Source organism: Ciconia boyciana, chromosome 6 (genome assembly GCF_034638445.1).
Source record: "Ciconia boyciana chromosome 6, ASM3463844v1, whole genome shotgun sequence".
In the NCBI taxonomy this organism is placed as follows: Eukaryota; Metazoa; Chordata; class Aves; order Ciconiiformes; family Ciconiidae; genus Ciconia; species Ciconia boyciana.
Genome location: NC_132939.1, coordinates 58455808 through 58477240, shown reverse-complemented (window position 1 = coordinate 58477240; position 21433 = coordinate 58455808). Strand labels below are relative to the sequence as shown.

General features: G+C 36.2%; 1 protein-coding gene across 3 annotated transcripts in view; it reads right to left on the bottom strand.

The window, feature by feature from the left end:
* WDR25 (WD repeat domain 25) overlaps positions 1 to 21433 on the bottom strand; it is a 77008-nt gene that overhangs the window by 23371 nt on the left and 32204 nt on the right. For all 3 annotated transcript variants that reach the window (XM_072865779.1, XM_072865781.1, XM_072865780.1), the window contains one exon: positions 9162 to 9309. In XM_072865779.1, coding sequence (XP_072721880.1) covers positions 9162 to 9309 — 148 coding nt within the window. The remainder of the gene's footprint in view (positions 1 to 9161; positions 9310 to 21433) is intronic.

The following is a 21433-nucleotide window of genomic DNA, read 5'->3' as shown; positions in this document are numbered from 1 at the left end:
GACTTTTCCACAGTCTGCTGCTTCCTTTCATCCTAACAAATTCATGATATTAATGTACATTCACTGAAATATAATTTTTGGAACAGCAGCATGGACCAAGATAAATACATTTGCTTAGTTTCACAATTTCAACAGTGCTTTATATTCTACATATCACATATAAAGATCCACATTAAATAAAGTTACTACTTTAAGCCACAGTGAAGAAGGTACTGCAGAAGTAAAAAAAAACCCAACCCTTAAAATACTATGATAAAAGTTTCTTAAAATATTCATTAAACTACATTTTCAGCAAGTGAGAGTTGTCTTAAGATAGGCTTTCTTAAATAACTGAAAATACTTTGAGCTAAAAACATTAGTGACAGATGTAAATATTTCCTGTTAAGTGAACAATACTGAAAATCATTCATATAGATTTTTTTTAATGCTTATTTCATTATTTGGAGCTAATTTATTTGATTTTGTCATCAGTTTCATTTTCCCCATCTGCTGAACTCAACTTACACAGTCAAGAGGCTAAGACTTGTCAAATTATTTATTTATTCATTTTAAAGAAGAGAAGAGAGAGATTTTACTTCACCACACATGTTCTTCAAGCTAGCAGGGGCAGGGAAAATAGATTGCAGGGAGCATAAGGGAGGGTTGAGTGTTGTTCTACGTGAACTCTGGTTTTTGCAGGGGTTTTTTTGTTCTTTTTAAAAAGATTCTCCACCTATTACCCATACAAGATCTAAAGGGCCTCTCTGTCACTACCGAGTGAAAGACTTAATTTAGTCCATAAGTGCCTTCCCCAAAAAGAGAAAAAAGTCATAAGGGCAGCAGAGGTTCTCTCTACAAGTCATATGCAACAGTGACCATCTCTCACCGTGGGAGCTTTCAGTATCCCAACAGCTCCAGAAGGAAAAAAAAAAGACTCCACCGGAAGGAAGAAAGTATTAAAATCGTCACTTATAGGAGTGACAAGATGTTGCTCTCATGTGCACCACTACCAGGCATCATTTGCAGGCTTTAGAAAAGCCACATACACATGCGTCTTCCTCTCATCCACAGCACTTGAGAAAATACTGAATTTCCCCATGGAGGTTCACTAGTCAGTTTAATAGCACTTTGCTCCCAAAGGAATTTGGTTCCTACTGGTACCTAGTTTAATAAACACCCTGAGAGTATAATCAACAAGTTTTCAATGGCACTGCAGCCAGAAATTAGCAAAACTGCAGCCTACCTGTACTGATGCTGTCAAACAGCTTTATAAAGGATGCATCGAGCTCACTATTCTCCATAAAGTGTGTTGTCCAAATGGCATTAGACATATACATAAGTGATCCAGTGGAACTCATCATCTAATCTGACAAACATTAATTGTTTAACTGACTTTACTAAAATACGTTTTTACCTCCACAAGACTTCTGAAAACTGCTTTTTCTGTAATGCATACATTGATCTTGCCATTGTGCTCTCTAGCCTAAGACATGAGAAAGCCAGGTAAGGCACAATCAAAAAAGATGTGCACTAAATTCAAGATGCATTTCACCTACTAACTACAAGATCTGTTAACTTTTCCACAGAAAGAAGATTGATTTAACATAACTTGTTATTAACTAGTCCACCTTTCAATCTCATCCCCAGCTACTTTCAAGTAATTCAATCATTTGCTCGATATTTTCTCCAGAAACTAAAATTCTCTAATTCCCTGCTCCATCTCCCCCTGTTTTAAGATAGAAGTGGGCACTGCATTTGCCATTTTCTTGTCTTCTAGAGTCTGTTATTTATCGAAAAGCTCTCATAGCACTGAGATCATTACAGTGTAATTCTACGAATTCTACATTACAGTGTAATACTAGATAAAATTAATGCAAACTACTTGAGCATCTTATTCACCTCTATACTCTTTAACCCCCTTCCTTTTCCTATTTTAACCCGTTTGATGCAGATATTAACTACACTAGCTTTTTGACTGGTGTGAGGTGCAATCAGGATACATTAATCTTAAAAGCTCAGGCTCTCCAATTAATACTTTGAAATACAGCTCTCTTTCTCATTCTCTCACCCCCTGAAGTGAAATTCAATCAAATGTCTCTTTTTGGAAGCTCAGTAAACAGTGTTTGGTGTTATTAGATGCATACATGAATTTCATTCTACTCCCATGTCACAGAAAATTAGAAGGCTGGAACGTAGAAAAGAAGAGCATGGGAGCAAAGCAGCAGCAGATAACATACTCAAAAGGGGAGGATCACAACAGTACAGCAAGGAAACCCTCTTATTGCTAGAACTGAAATTTATGCGCAACATACAGAATCTCAATCGGACTGCTTGCCATACAAACATGCCTGCATCCCAGCAAAATTAACTTTCCTAACATTTACATGAATACATCCCTTAAGCCCTTCCCTTTTAGGTATTAGGACTGCAGGGCTGAAGTGCTGAGGTGCATTCTCTACACCGTTATGAAACCTCTAGCACTGTAAATCTTTCAGAACCTCAGAAACTTAGGAAAAATATCCGAGAGATGGAACAGATCACAGTGGAAGATGATGTGGGGCAAAACAGCTCATGCAATTTAGTACGTTAAAACAATGAATTCAACTCTTAGCTCCTTTCCGTACAAACTTTATTTAGTGTGTTTTACTACTATGAGCAGAATTTGCTGCTTCCCACGCTGTAACTGTGCTGTGACAGAAGCTAGCCCCATGGCTTGGGAAATCCAGCTTCAGTGTTTGCTGGAGACACTGCTCCACCTTTCTGCAAGTCAGTTATATACATTTTTGTCTACAATTGTTCAGTTTATTAACATTAAACATTCAGCTTTTGGGGGCCTTATTTTATATATTGCAAAAGATGTCCTTTGAGGAGAAGACTCCCTCATCCATAATAGAGTACAAGGGGTGTAAATCAGCAAGCTTGTATATACCTTTATGTGTATATATTTAGTGTATTTTAGTTTCTAAAGGCAGCATAACAAAGATTCAGCCAACTCATAGGCTGTAGAAAATTACATCTTCTGAAAATCTATTTGCCTAATTGAGGCAAAATCCATACCACATAACATTTTCCTGTATGAGAGGTTGTTATTCCAAAGCAGAAAGCAAATGTTTCTCTCAATCTTTAATTTTCACAATTTCAATAACAATATCTACTACATCTTTGCAGTGTGTTTTATATTCTTAAAGTGCTTTAATTCAATTCTTCATTCATTAAAAGCTCACCAGTAACACACACAGTATGAAAAAACACTTTCTTGAACATATGTTTCTGCTCCTTCATGCTGCAAGCCTACTGTGAAATTGCTCAACTGTGAAATCAGATATTTTAAAGGCTATTTAACATTGTGAATTTTTCACAGAACATCAGCACAACTATTGAGTACAGGATGCTTCTGTAACTGTGTTCAGTGGTCCTCGGGTTCACACCCCTACCTGCATAATCCAAAACCATTCACTTCCTTACACTAATCTGTAAAGAAAAGTGAAGCCTAAGACTTACAAGGACAGGAGAGTAATCTTGCTAAGCAGAACGGGTTTCCCTACTGTGTTTACAAAAAGACATGAGACAATATATTAAAAAAAAATCTCATTACAGTCACAATCTCCCTCATGCACGACAGTGAGAAGAAAATTAGATTGATCAGACATAATTTGTTCTTAACAAATCTACATTTGCTGTTACTTATCCATTTTACCTTGGCATGCTTACAAATTGCTTTATTATTTTTCCAAGAACTGAAGTTATACTGATTATATGTGTTTCCTAATTTTTTCCCCTACATAGTCACAAGTTTCTGGCATGCGAAGGTGCTTGAAATATTAAATCATTTTATCTCTTACCCTTGAAAATGTCCCAAAAATAAATGTTTTTCTCTCTTCTTATTGCAAGGACTTTACATTAGTCAGTATAAAAAAGTAAAATGCTGTTACCTCCTAGCTGGAGAGTGACCACTAAACTATGTTCAACGTCTTACTTAAAACTGCTGAATTTTGGGGGGAATCTTGAGACCTCACATCAAAGATGCCTGTATGCATTCAAAAGGAAAAAATAAAATTAAAAAAAAAAAAGAAAAATCAATCAATTGGGCTTTTTTCTGAGGTGTCATATAAAACCTTCATGCATATTAAAACAACATACTATCTACACAGTACTGGGAGAGAAGGGGAGGAATAGGAGAATGAAGTCACAGCTCGCCTAAGGTGATGTGTATGTATGAGCACTAAAACTCCTATGTGAACAAATACAATTACATTAACAATAATATTAACAATAATAATGTTATATCTATAGGACTACCAAATTAGAATATAAAGGAAAAGATAGAAAAGCAAATTTGGACCACCCTCTTGGAGGTACAAAATGTTCCATTAAGAAACTCTCGAAATAATGTGAAATAAAACAGGTTAAAAAAAAAACCAAACAGATTTAACTGACCACATTATAGATAATTTGAACTTTCCTTCAAAACCAACAGCTTAATTTCAGTATCCGGGCCATGGTAATGTGAAAACTTTCAAAACAATGGGGAATTTAAATTCCCCATTATAACTCTGAGGACGTTATATTTGAAATCAAACTCAGTCCATGAACTAAAATATAACTGCAGCATTTGGCAATGTAGGAAATGTGCCAAAATTTCTTGGAACATTCCCTCTGTCATAATATTAAAGAAATGAAAAGTATCTACAATATGCAAATAGCATCAACCCAGCCAATGTTCTGCCTATGCTATTGTACCAATTCATTTGTGACTAATGAAAAATCCAGTGATGAATAAAACATATATTCCAAAAATAAAATAGTTATAAATAAATTTTAAAAATACAGTTACCCTTCTGAAGTTGGCAGAGCATCTCCATTACACCTGGACGTAATAGAAGTTAAATGTCAAATGTACTTGACCTAGAATTGTTTTAAAAGCTTTTCAGTGCTCTCTGAATATACCACTACTTACTACTCTGTAAATAACAAAGTGTCTGAACTATCACTAGTAGAAAATGACTGCGAGTGTGGTGTTAGTAGAGATGAACAAAACCAGGGAGTCTCACTGGTTCAGACTGCTGCATTATTATCACATTTGTGAAACCTTTCAAAAAGCTTTCTTTTTATAAAGAAATAATGTATATAAATCAGACAATTAAAAAAAAAATATTAACCAGTAATTGTTACAGGCAGCTCAGCTGCAGTTTTTGGATCTACTAATATTTATGAAACCCCATATTGCAGTACTGAACTTGCCTCATGCAAACTGTAGCCACAGAACCATTCATGTGAATGACGCATGAATAACCTTGAGTTCCTTAAACATTTTACGCATATTTTGGATCAGACCCATACTCTGAATACGTACAACAGTTTTCAAGAAAACCATATTTGTGGAGAGTCTTAGCTTGACATCCTGGTGTTAGGACAAGGGATGACCAATAAGATGATAAGTGATGATCTATAAAAAATGAATTTAGAAAAAGAAGACTTGTACAACAGCGTCCATATTCACCAAACCAGGACAAGTGAACTCCTTGTACCTCAATAATTTGAATTCTTTTCTTTCCCTGTTCTTCATCATAGCATCAACAAATCATGTAAGTTGGACCTCCAGGGGTCATCTAGTCCAAACCCCTACTCAAAGTAGGTCCAGCTGCAGCAGGTTACTTAGGGGTCTCTCCACTGAAGTTCTGAGTATCTCCAAGTATAGAGACTCCATGGCCTCTCTGGACAGCCTGTTTCAGTGTTTGATGACCCTTGAGTTGAGCCAAGAAGTTTCCTGTGTTCCTACATTTGTCCTTTGCCTCTCATCCTTTCACTGCGCATCTCTGAGAAGAGCCTGGCATCATCTTCTCTATCTACTAGGTAAACACTTGCTAATCGGGCCCGGGATGAAGTTGACCTTCTTTGCTGCAAGAGAACACTGCTGATTCATATTCAGCACCAGGACCCCCAGGTATTTTTCTGCAAAGCTGCTTTCTAGTCAGTTTAGCACCAGCCTGTTCTGCTGCACAGGATTACTCCATTCCAGATGCAGTACTTTGCATTTGTCCTTGTTGAACTTCATGAGGTTCCTATCAGCCCATTTTTCCTCCCTGCAGCATCTTAGATCTTCTTATATATAAGAACTTTCATTAAACACACTGGACAAGGGGAAGAAGTTTGATGGTGTAAAGCTGCAGGATAAGATTTCATGGATGTATCTTCTACCCTTGCATCAGGATTTCTATGCCAACAACAAAAATTCTGTTTTGTGATTAATGAGATTTCAGTGTTTGCTTCTATTCTGATGTTGTTCAGATCACAAAGATTTAAAAAAAAAGGAAATCACTCCAGAAAATGCAATATCCTAGGACAATGGATAACCAAACTTAAAACCAAGCTTAGAAACAAAATTTCCTGAAGATTTTATTCTAGCACTGTTTGTTACAAAAATGCTGGCACATTCCTTTGAAAAATCTTGTAACTAGCTGTCGTCAGACCCAGAACAAACAATTAGCTAGACTACAATTTTGGTTTAATAGGGCAGAAACTATGTTCCTAACAGAAAACCAACACAAAATGACAAAAAAACCCCAACTGAGCAGCTCAATACCACGCATGTACTAAGCTGTATTTGCAACCTTTCCTAAACTTTTAAAAGTAATTCTCTTCAGACTGTTAGGTTTCTTTTGGTGAAGGACATGTAGCAATTTTTATAACACAGACGTAATATATAAAATCTATACCGAAAACAAAGACAAGAAGTATTAGACTTTAGCAAACATGACTAGAAAAATGTTGAATCAGAACAACATACACAAGAGACAAGAGCACAGAGCCTTAAAGACAGCGTTAGTATTTATAAAATCCCACCGGTATGCATTTACTGCATTTAAACACACTAGTAGTTAGTTCAGTCTAGCAATGGAAAGTAATTAAGACCAAAGTCCAAAAAAGTTATCTAAAAATCCTCTGTGAAGGAACAGTTCTAACATCTATCTGAAGTTAATCAAAGAAGAAATCATCTCAGCACTGATGAAGAGTGAGGAGGAATGAATGATTCAGTGAACTAATGTAAATCAAAATCTTATAGCTGCCTTAGTGTTTTTCAAATGGAAATGAGGCTTTTTATATCAAATTGATTTGGATTCCAGAGGCAAACTGCTTGCCCTGTTTCTCTGAAAAGAATTGACTGAAATGTATGAAAAAAAAGAGTAACTTTACAACAGGGAGGGAAATCAGAAACTGGCCCGCATGCGTAGGAAATCAGAATAAAATTCCAATCACTCATATAATACTTTTCCAAATGAGGTGTGTGTCACTGAAAGTCAGGTCCAAACATCAACATTACAACTGCAGTTCACAGGAGCTACAAGAAATTCTGCGTTCTTGAAATAACGCAATATTGAATATCTGGTGTTTTCAAGGATTATAAACATTCATTTTGCCTTTACACATACAATTTATTTAAGTAGTTAGAAATACTACATAACTCACAAGTCAGTAAGGAAAGAACCATTTATAAGCTTATCTGTTTTGAAACTTGATAAATATAATTTGCTACTGTTGTCATTGCCTAAAACACTACAAATACCTTCTTTCAAATGAATGACTACTATCAACTTAATCCAGACTACTATCCCATTACTGGATAGTTAAGTCAAATAGATGTTAGAAATTAAAGTATATGATTAAAATCATGTATCTTTGGAACTTGTTCTATGATTTTATAAAATGAGATTTTCCCCACAGTAGTCCCTTCGAATGACTCAGGCACATAAAATCTATTCTACTGCTATAAATCCCATTAACGGCAGTAGCCACTCTGTTTAGAATTTGTAGGCATTACAGTCAAAATTAAATCCCCTTGGATTAGTGAGATTCAGCTATATGAGACTAGAAATGAGAAGGTTGCTGCAATGAGACTGAAAATAAAAAAAAACAAGTAGTCTGACAAAATTAATGGCTTGGTATATTAACCTCAGGTACTACTACATCAGATATATAAAGCTCTTTTCCCTGTTACAAAACCTGAATATTCTCGAAACATCAGTATTCCGTAACTGTGTCACATGTTTTACATTCCCAAACTACAACAGCTCCCTTCCAGCCATCATTGAATTTAAATACTTCTGGTATGACAAATGTTGAGAAAAATAGATTCTTAGAGCATGGAAAAGAATCTTCTTTTCATGTGAACAATATTCACAAATTTCCTTGGCCACTTTCCCAGTTCATCTGAATAGGACTTCTGCTCTCCAGATATTCACATACAATGTACTTCTTACTGTTACGTAAGAGAAAACCCTCCTAGACAAGAACTTCTTGTAATTTTTGTAAGGATTTCTTTTGTAGTCTTACAAAAAATTATTGCACCTTTGCCGGAGTTAAACATTTAAAAATAAATCAAGTGCAAAAAATAAAATTGCATCTCTTCAGTTGACAAGGTACTATTTTAGGCCTAATCCTTCATTTATACACACTCAGAGGTGCCCTATTATGTACAGCCCCAATGAATGCAGCAGTATGAATGCTGATAACATACATAAAGGAGAGAAGAAATATAGCTGATGGAAGCTCTTTAGTTTGTGAAGGAGACATGAGGAGAGACAGCATCCAGGAAATTAGTTGTTAAGGTCATAACAATCAAATCCCAAATCAAATTCACAACTGCATCAAAGCAACACAGGTTCAGTCTCAAGGTTTCATACCAGAATCTAAGTTTCTACACTCCTAATTAAGGTCCTACTCAGGAAAAAAAAAAAAAACAACAACAAAAACAAAAACAAAAACTCATAATTAACTTTAGGCACAAACTTAAAACCAACCCACCTGAGAATGAGGTACAAGCCTATGTTTAAATTAACCATATGTATAAATGTTACTGAAGTCAGCCTTAAGAGGCTCTTCAAACACTTTAATGAATGATCATGACAGAGCATAAAAAATACACATTTCATTCTGTTCATCTGTGCATTATCTGACAACAGAAATTACATGTGATCATGACGTTAAAGATATTTCAGTTTTCTTAAATATCTCAAACTACCCTTAAGTGCTGAGATTTTTTTTTAGCGATGACATTTCAAGAATTCTAACTTTGATCTGTAGATTTTATCTATATTTTAGAAGAAAGATTAAGGCTTACGAGAGCCGAAGGTATCTGTACTTAATAAAGACAGGGCTATAATGCACCCTTACGTGACCTTTACCTGTTTCTACATCTGTTAAATGCAACATGGAATCAAAGCCCCCACTGAGGATCCTTCTTCCACAAGATGACCACCGGGCAGCTCGAACAGCACAGGAGTGACAGGAATATGTTTTTAAACAGCAGCCTGTATCTACAGCATCCCATACCTTAAAAAGAAGGATAAGGACAACTTCATAAAGAATCACAGTATTTTTTCCAATGTACTCATAAGTAGCTACGGCAAATCATCGTGGCTGAGAAAGCTTTGCATTCCAAAGTTGTATCTGCTAAGCTGTACAAGTCTGTTTGAAATAATTGCATGGTTGATTAGAATTAGGGCATTTAATTAACAAGGCACAGATCTGTAATACATTTTTGCGACTTGTATTATTTCTTGAAATGTCCACATTGCTCTCAATGACAATTAATGTTATATTTTCCCATTCATAATGCTGTCCTATCTCTGTGCAGGGATGTATCCAAATACATTTTCTCTTTAAACCATTTTTCTTCCAAATTTTTGTCTCTATCATACCTTGCTTTCCATTGAGTAAGAGGAATCCTAGCAGATTGCAGCTTTTACATCTGCCTACAGATAGGCTATTATCATATTTCTCACTCAGTTTGTAATTTTAAGTAGAATTTTACCTTAACTTCACTGAGGAGACAGATAGGAATATCATCATGCATCTACATGGAGATTTCTAAGTGCTGCTCTAAGTCCTCTCATTTTTCAGTTTCTTCTGGACAGAATTAGGTTGATGCTGAGCACTTCTGAAGATCCCATTCTACTAGTTATCCAATTTTTTAAAAGTATATAACAGCTAATATTTTCAGAACATAAATAGTCCTGCTCATATTTTTAAAACAATTTTTAAAGAGAAAGGCAGTTGTTTCCAAATAATATATTTTAGAAAACAGAACTAGTCTGAATTATCATTTCAGTTACCAAATACAGTTCACAATAACCAAAAGCACATCCTTTTCATGGTGCTCTTTTTGTCATAGTTTTAAGATAAAATAAGAAGTTTAGCAACAAATGACCCATATGAAGAACCAGTATGCTCACTTCTGTGAGAGAAGGCTAAACATCAAAACTATTTTCCCTATGAATATTCTGCTGCAGTAAAAGCTAGATTATAAAATATCTTATGATTGTAGGATACAATATAATACCTGTTGAGTTGTCTAATAAAATGGACATCGAATGCTATAACCATACCAGTAAATCCTACATTTTATTACTTCTAATATCAGTAGTACAAATAAATCAACACTTTGACAGTGCTTCATGATAGTTTTATTGCAGTTTCAGTAAACCCAAGGCAGTTTATTACTTTAAAGTCACCATTTTACTTCATGGCACTTCTCTTGGAGATTAGTCACTTTCATCCTGCAAAAACTTGCAGGATGAAAACAACACTGCCTATGGGCTTAGAAGGTTATTCTGAATTTTGTCTGTTCTAATCAATTTCTCAATTCTAAGATTGTTTATATAATGCTGGGAACAGACTAGGCAATTAACAGAATACAAAAAAAATTACTTTTTTTAAAGTGAGATCAAATTCAACCTTCATGTATGTTGACACAAGAGCACTGAAGTTAGTACCAAAATAAAATTGACTGCATGTTTGTGCATTTTAAAGAATGCTAAAAACAAAACCGACTCAGTAAATCAGAAAACATACATAAATGTTTGCTTTCTTGTGGCAACAGCACAATTCACAATACAGGAGAATGTAAAGGGGGAGAAAAAAGCAAGACTTTTGGCAATGTATTTTTATCTTCAGTTATATTTTCCTCTTAATGGACAAAAAGGACTTGCTGACAATATCATTATTATATAGTCCATACTCAGAAGACAACATTCCATTATAGAAAATTATTTCATCAAAGTATCTTCTAGCACAGAGCACAGTTCTGCAATGCAAAGCAACCAATTATTATTAATTACTTGAATAGTCAGTTAAGACTGGAACCATGATGGCCATACCCTAAGTATTCTACCCTATCCACAAGAAAATAAATCAGGACAATTTTAATATTAAACTGCTTTTGAAAGTAAGTTTCTCTGCTTTAATGAGTTTTAATGATCATTTCAAGCTTCACAGTATTAAAAAAGGGTTAATTGTGTCTTGGAGGGCTTTTAATACGAGGAAGCTAATGAATGAATCAAGATGAAAGGAAAAACAGGTGGTACATGCTTCAGATATTTTTCTGTCATGTTTTAGTGATTAAGTATGAAAACTCAATTTTCACAAGAAGGATGAAGTAAAGCAAGTTCAATAGCACTTCTGAGTTCCCACTTGATTAAAAAAGGCTGTATAAATGGAAAAAGCTGTACATTTCCCTCCATTACGTGAAACAGAACAAATGATCGACTCTTGTGGATGAGACCACTGACCATGCACAAGGGACAAGTTACCGAATACCACGTTTCTCTCCACTGTTATGCTTTCCATCAGCTCTTTTTGCTCAGGCAATGGTGGTGCTGCAATGCCTTCTGGAATTAGAGCCGCGTGGACAAGGCAATCTTGACTGAGGAAATTCACTTAGTTTATTGCCAATTAACATAGAATTCTAATTACAGGTTCAGGTATTGAGGAAAAAAGACCAAGAGTGAAACGAGCACTTAGGGGAGCACCTTCCTGCCCCAGGCCCCACTTCAGTCCCACACTTCTCCTCCCCTATTCCTACCCCAGCTTCCCCTGTTTTCACCAGATGTTACGCTCAGCCCCTTCCATATCCCTTTGGCGAGACAACAGTCATCGCAGGAGGCTGGGGTCAGGGCCTACAGGTTTCTTGTTGCCTCTCCTTGCGTCTCACTCCTTTTATCCCCTGCTCATTGCTTCTTACTGCTTCTCTGCTCCTTCTCTGCAGACACACATCTCTTCCCCGTCTCCTCCCATCACCTTCTGTGTGTCCTCACACACATCCTCATGTGTCCTCATGTGTGTCCTTGTGTCCTCTGCCCTCAGCAGCTGCTCCTTTTCTTCAGTATGCGTGAACAGAGGCACCACCTGCTCCTCTGAAGTTCTGGCCCACAGTGAATTGTTTTCATCCATTTCAGAGTGAGCTGAAATCAGCTGTAGCAGCACAGGGCAGCTCATGACCTCCTCCCGCACAGGGGAACCCTGCAGCCCTTGCTACCAAACCCCACAGTTTATGCCCAATACAAGCAGACAGTCCAAAGTTAGGACAGACCTCCATCAAGATACAGTCCAATGCAAATTCACTGGAGCCCACAAATGTGCTTTTAAATAATGCTGAGAGGTGCCACTTCTGCACCTCTCAGAAGAGGTGCCACACTGCTTAATGGACAGAGAAATCAAACAAGGCAGCAGAAGAGGATGGCAGACCCTATCCTGCTGTGCAGTGGCAATGCTCTGCAAGCTTCATCCAAGTGCATTCAGTCCTAGGTATGGTTCCGTATGACCTGCCTGGGATTTTCCTTCAAGTCTCACATCTGCTGAATTTAGCTCAGTGTAACTTTGATACGTTAGTGTGTGCCCTGCTGCAAGGAGGACACTGTGCAGTGCATCCCCAGAATAATTTCAGTTTTAAGTTTCAATATTCATCTTCCACAGGAAAAGGGAAGCTCTACTTGCTATTTGCAAGAAGTAGTATTTGATATTTACAGTTAGCTCTTCAGCAATCACTTATGAGATTAAGCCATGCCCACAGAAAGTCATATAAAGGTGAGCCGTTGCATATCAAGAAACAGATATGGGCGTGCAGAACCCAAAACAAGGCAATTAAAGGTCAAGCTATGCACCTTCTGTACAAATAAGAAATTATGACAAGGTGGGAGCTATGAATGCTCAGCTGTAACAGGATGTGTGTGTCCCAAGTTACAAACACTGTTCAGTCTCTAGAAGTGACAGAGATGTTAACTGTGTTACGCCCACAAATGGGGAACCTACTGTCCTTCATTACCAAGGTAAGATGCTTCAAGTCCCATCAAGGATCATCACAAAGCCACCATCAAGTCTGCATTTTCTTAGAGAGTCTCTTAAGTAGTTTCCCATTCCCGTGGTATAGCATTTCTACTGCTTAATCATAACAAGAGGAAAATGTGGCTAGAGGGAGAGTTCCAATATACTCCATCCAAAGCTTCAGATTAATGTCTACTCAGTAGCTGGTGCTCACTCTGTATAGGCAGTCACTGTCATTAAAAAAAAGGGAGGAAGGGGGTTGCAAAGGGATGAGTCCTTTGCATGTGAGTTTGCCTCTCACTGCCAAACACTCAGATGCCAGATTATCAGAATCACCAGGATGAAAGGCATTTCAGGGTTTTTCTTCAACTGAGATACTCAAGCGCTTCAAGAATAACTTGTGTGGAAATCATTTCTTTCTAGTCTTTCCTTCTTCACTTTTTCTATATGCTGGATATGCTGGCTTAAAGCAGGATGGAACAATAAGCCTGAAAGATTGCATGGGCATAACCAGCAGAGTTGATGAAATAACCTGCATCCCCAAAGAGCATCCAATATGATGCCTGAACCCAGAAGCATGTTCTTTAAATTACCAAGGTAAATAATAAACAAACAGACACTAATCAACTAGTTTAGAGTGTGACAACTCTGCAAGGAATATAGAACTAGGTTGCAATATAGCCACCAGACTTCAGCCTTAAAAGAAAATTTTTTCAGGGCCTGGTACAAACCAGGGGACAAGAGAGTCCCCTAGGAATTAGGACCATTAAAACCTTCTTATTTCAAGTGAGTGAAGTTGTTGATTATGCCTTCTCTGCCAAAAAGTAACATGAATTACAGACTCTTAAAGAAGAGGATCCCAAACTCATTCTTCTGAATGGCATCTACATATGAGCTCAGAAGAAGGTTTTGTACCCAAGAACAGCCTAAGGCTGAAGGCAAAGGCCACAACGCTGTAATTTAAAAAGTCATGGTTGTAACAACTACAGCTTTAATTTCAAAGTAAGTGTTTTTAAGAAGTGTCTTAGAACTATTAGAAAGTTGTATTTTAAATACCAAAGGCTGCTAACTTTAAGCACACCTAATAATAAATACCTGTAAAATAAAGATTTATAAAATAAACTCATAGATCTACATGGAATAAAGGCTTACATAATTAGTACATAATAAATTACTCGGACGGGGGAACAGTTCAATACAAAATACAGAGGCTGAGATATATATCTTCCTTCATAGGCATTTAAAGGCGTGTATCAAGTATTATAGGACTAGACACTACTATGCATCTGTCTGAAAGGAGGACAGATTTATATTCAATTATTTTTACCAAGAGATCAACTGGTTTAAGTGTTGTTGCTCAACTCCAACACTCAGATGTTACAGACATTCAGTATTATCTCTAGATGAAATACTAAATTCTCATTACACTTGAGGTTGTTCTTTTATCTTGTGATGGCAGATGTGATTTTAATTGCTCAGTTAAAAGTTAAAAGCACACATTTCAGCCTGCTACTCTGAAAATACTGCTTATTGCCACACATTCAAGCAATGTTTTACATTATAAACAGTAATCGGTCCATCCTTTCCCCTTACAAAGAATCCTGAAAACAATGAAATACGCAACTGTTATTAGGAAAAAGGCACATATTACTGTATTATCTCCCCTAAATCTACGATTATAAACTAATGACTTCTCCAATATTTGAAAGAAATAAACAGACAAGACTCAAAGCTCTGAAATTAGGTAGTTATTTTCAAGTATTTTCTTCAATGCCTTTCTGGCATTAAGGTATCATGAACACTTTAATTGCATTTTTTCCAATTTTATTAAAATCAGCTTTAATGTGTCAAGCTGGTTCATATTTCACTACTAGTTCTTACTCTTCTGTACTTCACTATTTATAATATTGCCTTTCCATTTCTTTTCCATTAACTGCTTTCATTTCATTTCCTCTCACATTATAGAAAGTATGGTGATTACACAGTTATCTGCTAGGAATAATATGTGGGGCCAAAATGGCAGGTACAAACAGCTAAGTGACAAAATGATACTAGAGATTTCTTTACAAAAGCAATTTTCTTTTTACTTTCTCTGAGGCATGTTGTAATTCAATTGCTCTTTCACATTCTTCATAATATTTGGAAATAAAGGCTTTAGAAGTTGCTTGCTTTCCTGTATAGCTTAAGAACATTGTGACAATACTGTAACCAGCATTTTAGGTAATATAACCAGACCTCCTCACCCTCAAGATCAAAGTTCATAAATCATGTAAGCAACTAAACAATATAATGATGAGATCTGTTATAGATTATATGTTTCCACATCCTATTTTCTGACTGAAAGCTTTCAGGAAAACAGCCCCTGAAAATAAAGTACTTTGGGTTGAAGATAATAAAAACTCTCTTGGTAAGTCACAAAAGAAAGCAGGAGAGGGTAAGCACTTGATACTCAAGTAAATAGCAGCCACAGAAGAACGTTCAGGGGTCTGCTATGCTATCGACCAGCTCATAGGACACAAAATAAAGGCTTTTGTCTTACTGACCATCCAAACTAGGCATTCATTCCTAGAAACAAAAGTCACAGCAACATAAGCAGAGTAACCAAAGTAATGTGAGAACTCACCAAGCATATGAAGACTGATAAATTCGGAATTGAGCTTGTCTCTTCCATTGTCATTCTATGATTATCTATAACATGCTTGACTCCAAGCAAATTAGATTGCAGAAAAGAAAATATAGCAGCCTTACTTTTAGAAAGAGAAAGGTGCATCTATTCAAACAGACAGTCACTAATTGCACAATGAACCCAAGAACAATGATTCAATTGTGATAAATTAGAGGTTGGAAGCAAGTATCAGGAATTAAGTTGTACGCATTTTGAATTTGCATGCATGAAGGAACTACAGCAGAGCCGATCAATAAAACCAAACAAGAAATTAATTTCTGGAGCATGCATAACAAAATTTAAAACTTTTTTAATGGATCAATTCAAGTGAATTCCAACATAACATCCATACTAAAATAACAGAACTCTTCTCCCTCAATTTAACCAAGTTGTGCCATTCTTCTGTAATTACAAACTTCCTCTGTGAATGGCTCCTACTACATGAACGACAGCAAGAAATCATTTCCAACTTCTCGACTAATCTAAATACAAAGATGGCATTTAAGAAACAGCCCTGTTCAAGGATGATGTGGGATAGTACTGAGTTACAGGAAGCATGAAGAATTACTATGCTTTGACTAGAACATATGCTGCTCCCTTCCAAAGAGTGCTCAGGTTGCTCACAGACTTGTGAAATTGAAGAGACATGACCCTCTCCTTTCCCTTTTTGGAATAACATTGCTCCCTGCTGTGTTTCAAGGAGAAAAAAACCTGATTTTTGTTTTCTTTTTTTTAACTGCAGAACTGAATTCATCTCTGAAAATTGAACATGTCATATCTGCTAACACACATAGATTCAAGAGAATGGTACTCCCCGAACCATACTGCTTTTCCTATCTCATCAATATCTAAATACTGTAATTTCTAATAAATACAGTAAAGAAGGAAGCCCCACACAATCTACAGAAAATTGTGTCATTCCTAGTTTGCAAAGCAGGCTCAGAACTGTAGTTTAACTGTAGTTTAGTTCTTCGAAAGTCAATGCACCGGACAACAGTAGTCCCATGGAAAAATTAAAAAAAGGTATTTGCTGCTGCTGCTTCTTCAGGTTCCCCACTTGGATGAAGTGCAGCTTTGGGCAGGACTGCAAGAGTTAAAAGTGCCCCTTGGGTATCGCTAACCAACAGCAGTAAGGATAAGAAGTCACTCACAAACAGGTACATTCTTTTATTCATAGGAACTGAGGCAAGAGAAAGCCAGTAAAAAAGCAACAAATAGCTGAAAAGCAATAAGTAGTCAAGCATTAGAGTTGGTAGGTGTGCCTAAGCCTCTCCAGCCACTGCATGATTGAAAAAAAATCAGATCTTGAATGGGTATGTAATGTAATATGTATAAATTCCTGGAGTAACTATAGGAAGATTTAGAATGTTTCATTGCGGTTTCAATTCATGTCTTCTTAAAACAGTGAGCTAAATATTATAGTTTTAGTAGAAGGTAAAACTTGTTGAAAGGAGAATTACAAAATGGATCACTGTCTTTGCACTCTTTTGTCTAAACATGTAGTTAAACTGTGTAAAAACTAAGAGCTAAGGTCTAGCTTAGGGTACAAACTGTAAGTGTTAATAAACTTATTTTCATACAATTATGAAGGATGTAAATGGATGTTCAGATTGTTATATAGACTATGATTGATGACATTTTGGGCATACCACCTTAATTTGTAAACCAAGTGTGCCAAAAAAGAGTTTTTCAGCAGGATTCTGTAAAGCTAGATAAAGCTAACGTATTTTCAGATGTGTTGAACACTTGCTCCAGGAATGTTTAGAAGTGTGCTAGGGAACATATTTTAAATGACATCCATCTTCCTAATCTAGACATGGTGTAAGAAGTATATATCAATGCTGTCATTTGAGCAAGCACTTACAGATTTCCACTAGCTTTCTTCTTGCAGCAGATGTAACTCAAAACACGATTATCTTAGTAATCCAAAGCACAGGACTAGTAACTGATAGAAAAGAGAAAACTTTATTATTGCTTTAATATCTGAGTAAGAGTTTGTATTTGGATAGTTTATTACTAGACTACCCTCACTACTGTAGAAACAAGGAGAATGGAAAGTTGCAAATTTAATTAGCTGAGACAGCCAGCATAAGGTCTCACTTAATTTTTTTTTTTTTTACCAAAAATTTTAATATTAAAAAGTTTCCAGTACATTTATCAAACCAATGAGGTGGAAAATCTTCTCTTTTACAAAAAAAAAAAAAAAAAAAAGAACAGTACATTAGACCTTAAGATAGCTCTTATTTTGTAGGGGGATTTATCCAGGCAGAAGTATTTTAAGTTATAATACTAGAAGCATACTGCTAACCAAGTTAGCAGTACTACTAGAAACTAGTCGGTGGTATGAAAACTGATTTGCAAACATGTCAACAAGCTTTAATCCTGGTGAATCCAGCAAAGGCTGAGTTAAGTACAAGCACTACATTTAGCTTCAGGAGGCAGCACTAACATACTAAGCATGCCTATGAAATACATTTCCAATTATTTGGTGTGTTTTATTTTAATCTTCCCTCCCACAGAAACACAGCAGTCCTTTCCCCAAGGAAGGCTCCACAATTGTTAATCGTGAAGCTTCATTTGGGTGGTTTTGCCATTAACAGGAAAATAAAAACCTAACCAAAAGTGTACTTTGAGCTGCCAGCATCCTATAAAATGATTTTAAGAAAACACTAATAGACTAAGATAAAACACTGACATTTTCAGCTGGCAAAGGGAGAAACAAGAGAAGTAAAATAGAATTCTGTAAAAAGAAAACAAAACCCCCACACCACTATGGCAAGAGCTATCCATCTGATTATATACAATAAGGGAATGTTCTTGGTAAAGCTTTAATAACGAGAGCTACTACACTTAACCTAAGCTTGTTTGTTGGCCATCTACTCTTGGAAATACACCTAACGATTCCATACTTCAAAAGCTAACTTGTAGCACAAGGAAAATCTGATCAGCCAATCAAAACTGAAAACATAAATAATTTTAAAGTATACAAATTGGTTGGGGTTTTGCCAATATAAATAATTAATGTAGCCTCCATGGGAGCCTTTCAAGTGAAAACTGGCAAACAGAACTCTTAAGAAAGATGTAAATTATTAAAAAAAAAAAAGTAATGGTAAGAGACTGAACAAGACTGATATAAACATTTCATAGACATTTCTATTAGAGAATTTGTAAATTATATATTGCCATTGTATCAAAAGCTAAAGTTTTACCCTACATGCCATATTTTTCTCAGGCCATACTAATCTCACCTGCAAATAACATTTTTTCCATCCCCTTCATTCGTAAATGGAAAAAGTAAAGAAAACATGGACACTAGTGAATTCCTATTTCTTGGATGTTCTTCATATCTGGAATTACAGACAGACAGACAAGATGGACAGCTGGGACAAGACATTATTTCCATTTAGTGGTTTTCAATATTCTTTCCCTGTTAATTATATGCAGTTTCTGCACAAGCAAGCTCAATCCTCCAGCGTTTCACAACCCTCTCGGAGGGAGGCCTTCACTTTCAATTGTTTGGATAGCGCACACACACACACATTTCATGTCCAGATGAAATGCTGCTAAACATTGATGTTGCAACAAGAAATATCAGAGTACTAATAACATATTTAAATGCTTGATTAAAGTAAATAAATGCTAGGGTATTACATAATTATTCAGAAATAGGCCCTGCTGCCTCTATAAACTGAAGCTACAGATTAGAATTTCTTTGTTTATAAAGGATGTTTACCTAAAATTAACATCTCTGTGATAAGAACGGAAATAAAACTGTTGCAGTATGAACAGGGTGAAATCTTGGCCTGCCAGGTCACTTACATGAAAACACAGTTAAAAAGTTTCAAAGTTATTCAACAGCAGTTATATTTGAGTGCTTTCATGACACAGCAACTCATTGTAAAATTTTCTTTTTATTATGGCATATCTGTAGCTGTGCCTGTTGAGCTGAAGTTGTGCCAGATTTATAGTGAACTATTTCCATTCAACACCTGGGCTTCACAAAAATAACATAGCTGAACAGGCACTTTCTTTCAGGCTATTTGCACAGAATAACATAAGCACTGGATATGTAATAATTTACTTCTTCATGACACCTAGCTTCAGAGTCACACATACACATGAATTAAAGAGTGTATAATGAGAAATTCTCCTCTTGGACGGCAAATCAATTCAATATACACATTATTGTTATTTCGCCATATAGATAAAATTTTATGAAAATCAGTTACTACCTTTTTATTGCTGAGACAGACAAAATATTTAGGTGTGGGAGATATACCTAACACAACAATCAAAAAAAATCTAATACTCCTTTATTTGACAGAATGGTAACTTAGAGGGTTTGTTATATTTAACAAACCAATGAAAAAATTAAGGAGACCTTAAATTGTGCTGCTACAGTCCATTATGAAGTGCAATTATGAGAAGGTAAAATTATTTCAGTGCAAGTCCTCAGAGGTGCCATTAAGGTGCCATTAAAAGACCATTATAATGTTTAACTTCAAGAGTAAAGCTACTTCATTACAAGTCATACCATCATTTTAAAGAGAGGAAAGCAATTCTCACCAAAAAGAGGTATTCTAATTCAAAATAACTACATCATCCTCATTTTAGCTCTTTTATTTGCAATTTTAAAGTTTGTTAACCTTCTGCTTGCTTATGTAAGAATTAAGATCCAAGTGGTCCAATTTCCAGATGTGTTGGCACTTACAAGAGTCATTAATGCCAATGGAAGTTGAGGGTAGGGGGTTAATAAACTTTAAGCTTTAGATTGAGTTTGAAAACTTGGATTTTAATGTCTCAATGTTATAGCATCTACTATAACTTATCCTCCTAACTGAGGGAATATTAACACCACTATTAATTTCTGATTAAGGAATTAGCAGTTTCATACAAATATAGTATAATTATGCAGTTAAGAACAATTAGACAATATATTTATGACCACCTGATAAGCATTTGGTTCTGGAAAAATATTGCAAAATGACTTTTACATTTATTAAATACATAGTGATTCTTCACCTTCAGGCACTGAAAATAGCTTCTCTTTTCAGTCTAGAGATTCTCTAACCTTTGCTTCACTTTCCACCAGAAAGATCATTTCCCTCAAAATCAGAGTAAGTCATCCCTGCCAAAAGTTTGCGTTATTTCAGATGCACTTACAAGGCTAATCTAGCAGTTATTCCGACGTGGCTCTGCCCCAGTGAAGTGACAGATGAATAGTTTCAAAGACAGGAGATGTGTCAGAGAGAGCTGTCTGGGCCCCAGCGTGTTGTGACACGGCAGCACACACGATGCTTACAGAGCGGCATCCTCTCTCCATGCACCAGCACAGCCACATCACAACGCGAGTGACTTGCGGCTGAACACAGACCAGACACGTCTTCCTACGGACGAGCAGGGAAGGAACGGACACAGGCACCGCTCAGGAAAGGGGTTCAGGGGAACAACAGCCAGATATTTTGTTACCAAATACCGTTTTAAAAGGGTACTGTTAGAGAATGTGCTATTAAGCAGCGATAATCAACAGCATCTCCAAAAAAAGCAATACTAAAGTGGGTTTCAATCTGTTTCAGTTTCGAGAACTGAAAGAAACCCCCAGCGGGGACACAGACTATGCAGCTACCTTAGACCAACCGTCAAGTAACGCACTTTTCTTAATTGCTTTTTATGGATCCCTTAGAAGTAATC